We start from the raw sequence: 11064 nt of genomic DNA, 5'->3' as shown, positions 1-11064 counted from the left end.
CAGCCAAGCCACTGGGCCAGGCAGTGGGAGAACCCCCCACCCCGTCATCCCTGCTGGGGCTTGGCCGACCACTGCCACTTGACAACGGCTTTCTTTATTTGGTTTCACGAGTTCTACACGATTTTAGTTCACAGGCCACACAGGGGAGACGGGGCTCAACCAACTCCCAGGACCCCGGCTCACCCCCCTGTACCTGCCCACCGTGGGCTCTGCCGAGGAGGAGCCGCCTGCGACCACAGTTCTCCAGCCCGGGACACACAGAACGGCCGCCCACCACACGCCCGGCTCTGGACCTGGCTCTCGGTGCCCAGCAGGGGCACAGGGGGAGCCTGTAGGCCGGCCATCTCCTTCACGGGGTCAAGTCAGCTCACCTGTTTCTCGTCACGGTCATCACCCGGCACCTTGAGAACAGTTTTATTTATTTCGTTTTACAAATTCTACATGATTCATTTCGTTTTACAAATTCCACACAGGAGACGGGGCCTGCTGCTCTCTTCCCCGACTGCTCAACGCTTTCGTGGTCACTTTAACGATCATTTGTTTAAAAAACAAAAGCAGAATGGGACAAATGAAGCTGTGTGTGGCTGGGCCCCAGCCGGGCCCCTACGCCGGCACATCCCACTCCCCTCAGCTCTGCCCTGGTAACGCCCAGGGCCACCTGACCTCGGCCACGCAGCCAGCAGCCAAAAGCAACGCCGGCACAGGCCGCTGGTGCCACCTGCGTGCCGCCCACAAGGTCTGCGACACAGGAGACTAACATCCAGTTCCTACAGGGAGTCCCAGGTCCAGCTGCCGGCCTGCACCACGGCCTCCCTGGTCCTTTCTGCGGGAGCCGGGTGCCACTGGCGGGACAGGGCGGGGCAGGGGCGGGGGGAGAGGCGGGGCAAGCACAGGCAGGGCTGGGGCTGTCTGTCACAGGCGCGTGCTGATGTCCCACGAGGCCACAGGCTGGACTCCCAGGCTCTGACTACGACTGGTGGGGCCGGGGCTATGTCTGTGAGTCTACGTGAGGGGCAGGCCCGCTGGAAGGAATGTGGGGGACAGCCCCGTGGGTGCAGCTCATGGCCTGGGAAAGGGACAGGGACGCAGACAGACGACCTCCTCCACCAGCAGGGGGTACGGTGCGACGAGGACCCCCGGGGAACACGGCACACAGAACGTGGCTTCACTCTCAGACACGGACCCTCGCCCTGGGGAGAGCCTGGCGGTGCGGCCAGGGGGCCAGGGTCCTGCACAGACGCCGCTGGGCCCCACCCCGGGCAGCAGCCGCCCCCGGCCCGGAGCACGGAGCGGGAAGGCGCGGGGCGGCCCTGGCTGCACCGGCCCGCCGGCCGGCAGCCCCACCACGGGCACGTCCACGACACAGACACGGAGCGTGACTCACACATGCTATCACAAAAGGAGACAGGAGACTGCAGCGACACTGCTTTACGTACTGCATGCTACGCCTGGGCGGCGGGCGGGTGGGGCCGACTACAGTTCATGGCTGGGGGTGCAGCGGCCGGGCGCCGGCCGGTCCTCTCATCACAGCTGCTCTGGCCTAATTGAACCCGTCGGTGTGGTAGCTGGGGTGGGAGTCAGCCGTGAGCTGGGTGGTCTCTGTGGCGGAGGCCGGCTGGGTGACGATGGGCGCGTCCGAGGCCTCTGAAAGGGAAGCGCGCAGCCTCAGGGCACCGGGGCGGCCTCCGTGGCTCCGTGGGAAGCAGCACCTGGTCACCTGGTCGCCCGCTCACACACAGCTCCGAGGGCAGAGGCTGCTCGCCCGCCCCCAGCACGGCCCTCGCCCTGCCCGCCTGCCTGCGCCACCCGCTCGTCCCTGGATCTAGCCTACGGCAGTTCAGGGCGGGACGGCGCCCTGCACCTGTGTTACCTCTGGGCTCCTGGTTCACACCTCAACAGTGCCAGCTGCCGCCACACACACCCGCGGCACCGTGTCAGTGCCCTCCTGTTTGACAAGACAGGTTGACACCGTTCAGGGCCAGTGCTGCCGCCACCCCTCGCTCGCTTGGGCGCTGGGCCGGGCACTCACCCCGCTCGTCAGACTGCAGCTGGGCCTCCAGGTCCTCGGGCGACACGTAGAACTCGGTCTCCTCGCCCTCGGGGGCCTTGGGCTTGCAGCGCCCGCAGCAGCAGTTGAAGCAGCAGCAGAGGCAGCAGCAGCAGTAGCAGCAGGTGAGCAGCCCACAGAAGACGAAGAGCGCCTGTGGGGAGACGCGGCGCTCGTAGTGAGGATGGGGCGGGGGCAGGGCAGACAGCCGCGGGGGCGGGGGCAGCTCTGTCCTTGTGCGTGACAGACGTCCAAGCCACAGGACACACACACGATCCAGATTTCAGGTCTCCTCTGTCCACGGGCGGAGCCGGCCCCCGGCCACCTGCCCCTCTGTCCACGGGCGGAGCCGGCCCCCTGAGCACCTGCCCCTCTGTCCACAGGCGGAGCCGGCCCCCTGACCACCTGTCCCTCTGTCCACAGGCGGAGCCGGCCCCCTGACCACCTGCCCCTCTGTCCACAGGCGGAGCCGGCCCCCTCCCCCCCCAGCCGCCTGCCCCTCTGTCCATTCACAGAGCGCACCCCCCTCCCCGGCTGCCTGCTCCTCTGTCCACTCCCGGAGCCGGCCCCCGGCCACCTGCCTCTCACCTTGGCCCACCAGCTGGACAGCACGAAGTACGTGTTGACGTTCTCTTCACCAAACTGCTCGGCCACGTAGAGCCCGAGCGAGCCGTACTTGTCGTAGATGTTCCTCTTGGTCGCGTCCGTCAGGATGGCGTGCGCGTTGTTGATCTCCTTGAACTTGTCTGCAGCCTCGGGGTTATCGGGGTTCTTGTCAGGGTGATATTTCAAGGCGAGCTTCCTGCAAACCAGAACCACTTCCTGCCTCTACCTCAGCCTCACTGGAGGGTCCCGGGAAAAGTGGTGGCCCGGCACCACCTCGACCATGGCCCGGCACCACCCGGCTTCCCAGCTCCCAGACATGGGGTCTACACTGCGCTCTGCACGTGTCAAGGCAGGACACCCACCCCACTCCGTCCACAAGGGAGTCTTGGGCGGGGGCAGGGGGGCTGTGCACAGTGCGAGGGTCAGTAACTTTCCACCACTGACCCTAGCGTCCCGGCCAGCGACCTGCCCATCTGCTCAGGGAAGTGCTGGGGACAGCGTCCAAAACCCTGAAGCCCTGAGACGCAGGTGCCTGCCTGAGCCACCTGGACAGCGACGGCCGCCCCCTGGGTCACAGAGTGACCTGTGTCTCAAACAGAGGCCACAGCAGGGCAGAGCCCGTCAGCCTGTGTCACTCAGGCAGCCCAAGGCCCCGTGACAGAGGCCTCTGGACGGGCGCCGACCCGCCAGGCCCACGCCGGCCTCTTACCGGTAGGACTTCTTGATGTCGTCTGAGGTCGCATTCTTGTCCAGCCCGAGCACATGGTACAGCGACTCCCCAGACGTGGACAGGGACCGCTGCCTCTGGTCTGCCATGGTAGGCTCGCCTGCGAGGGTAGACGAGGCGGGGCCCCGTGAGAGCGCTGCTGGGGGCTGCCCTGCCCTGCGCCCCCCAAGCTGCACACCAGAGTGCAAAGGGGCGGGGCTCGGCCACACCGAGGACGGAGGCAGCACGGAGGCCGCAGGGAAGCAGCACAGAGCGAGCAGCTCAGGGCTGTCGCAAGCTGGCCGCGCCCATGTGGCACCCATGCAAGGCCCAGGATCCTGAACCCTGCAGCACCGTGGGAGACCCGGAAGAAGCTTCTGGTTCCTGGCTCCTGGCTTCAGCCTGGCCCATCCCTGCCTGTTTGTGGCCATCTGGGGAGGGAGGCAGTAGATGAAAGACCCATGTCTGTCGGTCTCTCTCTCTCTCTCTGCCTAATAAATTTTTTTTTTTTTTAATAAACCTGCATTGAAGGGTTTTTAGTGGAGGTAAGAGGCGTCCATGTGAGTAGTAAAGCCACAGGCGGGGGACAGGCGGGGGCAGGCGGGGGGCAGGCGGGGACGACACTGGAGCAGTGTCAGTCCTCAGGGCTCCACACAGGCCTTGGGCACAACGCAGCCGCGTCTCCCTATGAGGCGCCCTGGACCCCAGAGCCCCCCAGCCTAGGCACCCTCCTCGCACCCAGGGCCCGCACAGGCTCACAGGGGCTTGTGGCCCCAAGGACTCAAAACCACAACAGGGTGGGACGAGAACGTGAGGTGCCACTGTAACCCCAACCCTTCTCAGAAGCTGCCCGGACGACACCAGAACTGCTGCCCCCAAAAGGCAGTGCCGGCCGTGCTCACACCGACGTCAGAGTGTCACAGCCACGGGCGACGCCCTCTTCAGTGGACACCGCAGATCACCAGGGCAGTCAAGACGGGGCCCGCGTGCGGCCCTAGTGACCGACGCCCTCACAGCACCCCCTCCAGCCTCCACAAGGGGCCAGGGCAAACGCGAGGTGTTCTGGTGAGCCTGGGATGGAGAGGGAGGGCCAAGGGGCCTGGCAGAGCCGTCAGTAGTGGCTCCCGCCCGTGCCCATCAAGGCCTCCGGCCCGTCTTCTCATAGACGCGCAGGAGCCAGTCAGGGCCCCAGGGTGCACAGGACACAGGAGATGAGAACGCACAGGAGACAGAGGCGGGCTGGGGCTCCTCCCATGGACCCCGGCAGCCTGGCAGCCCCCTGGCTGGGATAGCAGGTCTGGGCGAGATGGACAGAGGACGTCCCACATGGCACCACAGCGCAGGGGCCGTCGCCAGGGGAACCGCGCAGCCAGGGTTACACGTGCAGCCCCGCCCCCACCTCCGCGGTGTGGACAGGGCTGGGAGTGCAGAGCACTCCCATGGGCAGGCGGCGTGCACCCCAGAGTGGCCCCGAGGACCAGGCCCCCTGCGAGGAGCCGGCACAGGAGTCTGGAGGCCGTGAGCCACCCCAACCCCACAAGGGCATCTGGGGCCCCGGCTTCTCATCTGCACAGCAAAGCCACCGCGGCTGTGGCCAGCACAGACGTGGGAGGCAGGGCAGGGCTCTCTGGCTGGCACGAGCTGAATCAGAGGACATCGCTGGCCTGGCGACAGAACTGCCCGTCAGGTTTGGTGTGGCTGCTGACGGCACGGGAGGAACTCGGCTGCTTTTCCTGTTCACTCTGACCAAGAAAGCCCAGCAGCCGAGGCACGAGGGGTCACCACTCCAGAGCCGCTCTGGGAAGAACGTGAGCACCGTGGTTCACGGTGCTCACGGCAAACACCACACAGCCGCGAGCACCGTGACCCAGCCCCGGCAATCACCACACAATGTCAACGAAAGGAACCAACACCCCGGAAACTAAAATTCACCAAAGTTGACACAGGATGAAGCAGAGACAGAGACGGTGGCGCGGCCGGCAGGTGACGATCTCCCTCTAACTCTGCCTTTCAAACACACAAATCAATCAACCTACAGAGAAAGAACAAAGAAAAACCAGCACCTGGGACGCCCACCTGCTGCATCTAAGTGCCTAAGATGGAGTCCTGCCCTGCCCCTGCGCACGGCCTGGGAGGCGCGGCGACGGCTCCAGTGCTGGCCCCTGCACCCACGTGGGGTACCGGGATGGGGCTCCTGGCTCCTGGCTGCAGCCTGGCCCAGCCCTGGCTGTTGTGGCTGTGTGCGGAGTGAGCCAGCGGACAGATCTCTGTCACACTGCCTTTCAAATAAGTTACAGTAACTACAAGATCCTAACTGGCTTTACTTCCCACTACGGTTTACTTATTTGTTTTTATTTATTGGAAAGGCAGAGAGCAAGCATGTGAGTACGTGCACAGGTGAGAGCCGGGTCACTCCCCAAAGGCCCACAACAGGCAGGGCTGGACCGGGCCGCAGCCGGGAGCTCCACCTGATCCCCGTGCGGGGGCAAGGGCTCAGTGCTCGGCCCTCACCTGTTCCAGGCTGTGTTGCAGCAGGAAGCTGGGTCAGAGGGCAATCCACCACTGTTCTGGAGCCAGCAATTCTGAAGTCAAGACTTGATAAAGACCCCAGATCCCTGACCAACACGCGAAGTCCTGAATAAAACGAGCGAACGGCCGGCGCTGGGGTGTGGCGGGTGAGGCTGCGCCTGCAGTGCCCACATCCCACATGGGCGCCGGTCTGAGTCCCGGCTGCTCCACTTCTGATCCAGCTCTCTGCTATGGCCTGGGAAAGCAGTGGAAGATGGCCCAGATGCTCGGGCCCCTGCACCCGCATGGGAGAACTGGAGGAAGCTCCTGGCTCCTGGCTTCAGCCTGGCCCAGCCCCAGCCGCTGCAGCCATTTGGGGAGTCAGAGGACAGGAGACCTCTCTCTCTAACTCCACCTTTGAAATAAACAAGTAAATCTTTCTTAACAAACAAAACAAAACCTGCAAACTGAAGTTGGCAGGATCCAGTGACAGCGGCAGGACGCGCAGGTCCAGGAGCCCTGCGCAGGGAAGGGGCAGCTGTGGGCAGACTGGGACCAGGGAGAGGGCGTCCTGTCCAATGGGTCCCAATTTCTCAGTGGGGGCTGTTAGCAGGCACCTCCCCACCCCCGCAGTTCCAGGGGACGAGGGCATCGCCACACTTTCCCCAAGCAGACTGTGAGGGCGTCCTCTGTCCTGCCCAGCACCGCCTCCCTGGCCCCAGGAAGCACCTGAGGAGCCCCCTCCCCTGTCATCCTCAGCCCCGGCCAGGGGAAAGGTCTGCAGCCCCTGGTGCCCGGCCAACACCCCCTCCCCCTGGGCCAGGCTCCTCAGCAGTCCTGCTGCTGTCATTTACGACTGGCGTCCGTCTTGGGGTGGCAGAAGCCCAGGGGGGATGTCCTCCTCGGACTGTGGCCCAGGGGGTTGAGGTTACGCTTCCAACACCAGAATCCCACCTTGGAGAGGTCTGAGTCCCTGCTGTGGCCTGGGAAGACAGCAGAAGAGGTCGAAGTGCTTGGGCCCCCGCACCCACATGGGAGACCTGGATAGAGCTCCTGGCTTCTGGCTCCGGCCTGGCCCAGATCTGATTGGTGTGGCCATTTGAGACTCTCTCCCTTCCTCTGTCACTCTGCCTTTCAAATAAATAAATAAATAAATAAATGTTTCTCCAAAAAACCTAACAAGGTGGTGTTCGGAGGGAGGAGCAGCAGTGAGAGCGCAGGAGGCCATGTCACTCTCCAGACGACACTCGGGCCCCAGCTCGGCAGGTTACCGTGGAAGAGGAGCTGGGTTTGCCTGTGATCCCTGTCCCCACGACTGCCTCGCTGCTCCTGTGTGAGCGCACTACAGCCTGCGTTCACCGATGTCCATGCCGGACTGCAAGGGTTTCTTCTGCCTTTTTTTTTTTTTTAATTTTTGACAGGCAGAGTGGACAGTGAGACAGAGAGACAGAAAGGTCTTCCTTTGCCGTTGGTTCACCCTCCAATGGCCGCCGCGGCCGGCGCACTGCAGCCGGCACACCATGCTGATCCGAAGCCAGGAGCCAGGTGCTTCTCCTGGTCTCCCATGGGGTGCAGGGCCCAAGCACCTAGGCCATCCTCCACTGCACTCCCAGGCCACAGCAGAGAGCTGGCCTGGAAGAGGAGCAACCGGGACAGAATCCGGCACCCCGACCAGGACTAGAACCCGGTGTGCCGGCGCCGCAAGGTGGAGGATTAGCCTGTTGAGCCACGGCGCCGGCCTTGCCTTTTTTTTTTTTCAGACTCATTTATTTGAAAGGCACAGTTACAGGGAGGCAGAGATAGACAGACAGACAGAGGTCTTCCATCTGCCAGAGCTGGGCTGAACCGAAGCCAGAGCCAGGAGCTTCTTCCAGATCACCCAGGTGGGTGCAGGGGCCCAAGCACCTGGACCACCCTGCACTGCTCTGCCAGGTGCATTAGCAGGGAGCTGGGTCAGAACTGGAGCAGCTGGGACTCAAACTGGCGGCCATGTGGGATGCCAGGACTGTAGGCAGCAGCTTAACCCACTATACCACAGTGCCAGCCCCTAGACAACCAGAGTTTCTTTTTGCTTTTTAAAGATTTATTTATTGGCTGGCGATTTTAAAAACCTTCTACTGAAGCAGGCCGGCGCCGCGGCTCAATAGGCTAATCCTCCGCCTGCGGCGCCGGCACCCAGGTTCTAGTCCCGGTCGGGGCACCGGATTCTGTCCCGGTTGCCCCTCTTCCAGGCAGCTATCTGCCGTGGCCCGGGAGTGCAGTGGAGGATGGCCCCGTGCTTGGGCCCTGCACCCACATGGGAGACCAGGAGAAGCACCTGGCTCCTGCCATTGGATCAGCGCGGTGCGCCAGCCGCAGTGCACCGGCTGCGGTGGCCATTGGAGGGTGAACCAACGGCAAAGGAAGACCTTTCTCTCTGTCTCTCTCTCTCTCACTGTCCACTCTGCCTGTCCAAAAAAAAAAAAAAAAAAAAAGATTTATTTATTTATTTGAAAGAGTTACACAGAGAGAGGAGAGGCAGAGAGAGAAAGGTCCTCTATCCGATGGTTCACTCCCCAACTGGCCGCAACAGCCAGAGCTGCGCTGATCCAAAGCCAAGTCAGGAGCTTCTTCGGGTCTCCCACACAGGTGCAGGGGCCCAAGGACTTGGGCCATCCTCTAACTGCTTTCCCAGGCCGCAGCAGAGAGCTGGATTGGAAGTGGAGTAGCCGGGTCTCAAACCGGCGTCCATATGGGATGCCGGCACTTCAGGCCAGGGCGTTAACCTGCTGCGCCACACTGCCAGCCCCGAGACCACCAGAGTTTCAAGGTGCACTGGCCCGGCCTCGCTGGGCGAGGTCCCTGCGGACGCCCTGAGGGTCTGCCTGGCCGAGTGACCTCCGGCCGCCCCCACTCAGCTCCCCGAGCTCCTTCACGGCCTCTCCGCTGGTCTGCAGCAGCACTCGCCTAAACCCAGCCCGCGCCAAGGATGGCCTCGCCCTCCAGCTCTGCACCGAGCGCTGTGGCTCAGCCGCTGCCAGCCCGGAGCTGAGGGCAGTGCGTGGTGTCTGGGCTTTGGCTCACGTCTTTCCAGCTTTTCCCACACCTGAAATGGGCCCGTTCCAAACATTTTAGAAGCTCACAGATTTCCTTATTTTGCTTCTCTGGAAGGCGGAGAGGCAGACCAGAGGCTCCTGCCTGCTGGTTCACTGCCAGATGCAGGCGAGCAGAGGCCGGGCGTGGAGGCAGAGCCAGGAGTGACACAGCTGCCACCGCACCCAGGACCGCTCAGCCTCTCCCACTGCAGCAGCTGCCAAGGAGCCAGACGGCTGCAGAGAAAGAGAACCTGCGGCCCGGGCCACACCGGGGCCAGGAGCCGTCCAGCTGCACAAAGCCACGGAGTGGCACGCCTCGAAGGCTAAACAGACAAGACACACACTAGCACGTGCCCGCGCTACGCACCGACACCTGCAGGAAACAGAAACACGGCCTCACCAATGCTTCAGAGCAGCTGCACACCTGAGAGCCAAAACTGGAAATGGCATCAGCTGGTGAACAGGCCACGGCGCAGCAACAGGGGAAACACCCAACGCACACAGCAGGCTGCCAGCGTCACAGAGGCCCGACCGGGGCAGGGCCATGGGTTGAGATGCCTGCACCCCGTAATCCCAGGGCCCGGGCTCCACGCCAGCCTCCAGTTCCGACTCTGGCCTCCTGCTCATGCAGACCTAGGGAGCCAGCACTGATGCCTCATATTGGGTTCCTGGCACACACAGGACCTCTGGACCGCATTCCTGGCTCCCAGCTTTGGCCCTGGCCCAGTACCAGCTGCCACAGATCGGCACTCTCACAAATAAATGATTTAAAAAAAAAAAAGATGAAAAAGAAAAAGGCCAGACCTGAACTGTACAAAACACAAATGTATCCACAGCCTTAAAAGGCAGGGCTGTGGCTGCCTGGGCTGGGGAGAGGGAGGGTGGTGGCAAAAAGGAATTCTGGAATTCCAGCTGCCACCGGATGCAGCACACGTCCAGACAGCACCTGCACACACACACTCACGGCAGCTTCATCCAGAGCCACCTCCAATGGGAATCAGGTTCCCCGCCACACGTGACAGCTTAAAAACCACAGGTGCACACACAGTGGGAAACCACCCGGAACAAGCAACAAAGCAGAAGTAGCTCCCAAGCAGCCTCCACGATACCACACCACTGGGGCCGGCGCCAAGGCACCGTGGGTAAAGTCACTGCCTGCACTGCCGGCGTCCCATATGGGTACACATTCGGGTGCCAGCTGCTCCACTTCCAATCCGGCTCCCTGCTAATGCACCTGGGAAGGCAGTGGAAGAGGGCCCAAGTACTTGGGTCCCTGCACCCATGTGGGAGACCTGAGGAAGCCCCTGGCTCCTGGCTTCAGCCTGGCCCAGCCCCAACTGGGGAATGAATCAGCCAAAGCGCGCGCTCTCTCTCTCTCTCTCTCTCTCGCTCTCTCTCTCTCTCTCTCTCTCTGGCTTCTCCTTCTCTAACTCTGCCTTTCAAGTAAATAAATCTTAAAAAAGAAAAGAAAACAAACTACCCTGAGCGGAAAGCAGCCAGTTCCAAAGGTTATCTACTTACAATTTTTAAAAATACCTGTTTTTTTTTAAGATTTATTTATTCGAGAGGCAAAGTTAGAGAGAGAGGGAGAGCCAGAGAAAGGTCTTCCACCCGCTGGTTCACTCCTGAAACCGGTGCTGAGCTGATCGGAAGCCAGGAGCTTCTTCAGGGTCTCCCATATGGGTGCAGGGGCCCAAGGACCTGGGCCTTCCTGCTTTCCCAGGCCACAGCCGCAAGCTGGATCAGACATGGAGCAGCCGGGACTCAACCTGGCTGTGGTCATCTGGGGAGGGAACTGGTGGATGGAAGATCTGTCTCCCATGATTTTTAAAAAGATTTATGTGTGTGTGTATTTCCTTGACAGGCAGTCACAGAGACAGAACGAGAGAGAGATCTTATCCCGCTGCTCCAGGACCTTGCCATAGAGCTCACTCTTGGTGCTGAAGCAGCCGCACTTGGCCAGCTCTGCACTCGGGCCACGTCACTCATCTGACTGACAGCACAGCGCCGACTGGTCTGCGGGAGAAGCCCTGTGCACTCCCAGGCCCTCACCCTCCAGATGCCGTAATGAACCTCACCCTCCAGATGCCGTAATGAATGCTTTTACGCCCGGGGGCCGGAGG

At 62.1% G+C, this 11064-nt stretch overlaps 1 protein-coding gene across 2 annotated transcripts in view; it reads right to left on the bottom strand.

The window, feature by feature from the left end:
- Positions 1-402: 402 nt before the first annotated feature.
- Positions 403-11064, bottom strand: part of DNAJC5 (DnaJ heat shock protein family (Hsp40) member C5) — a 28499-nt gene continuing 17837 nt past the window's right edge. The window contains exons 2-6 of one of the 2 annotated variants that reach the window (XR_009867112.1): positions 3363-3480; positions 2636-2849; positions 2030-2201; positions 1871-1945; positions 1559-1644 (exon numbers count right to left, since the gene is read on the bottom strand). Coding sequence is in view for 1 of the 2 variants with exons in the window: in XM_062204496.1 (XP_062060480.1) it covers positions 1541-1644; positions 2030-2201; positions 2636-2849; positions 3363-3469 (597 nt within the window). In the remaining variant the exon portion in view is untranslated. Of the gene's footprint in view, positions 1645-1870; positions 1946-2029; positions 2202-2635; positions 2850-3362; positions 3481-11064 lie in introns of both variants that reach the window. The other variant, XM_062204496.1, reaches the window with a different exon arrangement.

Source organism: Lepus europaeus, chromosome 10 (assembly GCF_033115175.1).
Source record: "Lepus europaeus isolate LE1 chromosome 10, mLepTim1.pri, whole genome shotgun sequence".
Classification (NCBI taxonomy): Eukaryota; Metazoa; Chordata; class Mammalia; order Lagomorpha; family Leporidae; genus Lepus; species Lepus europaeus.
This window is presented reverse-complemented; position numbering and strand designations above follow the sequence as displayed.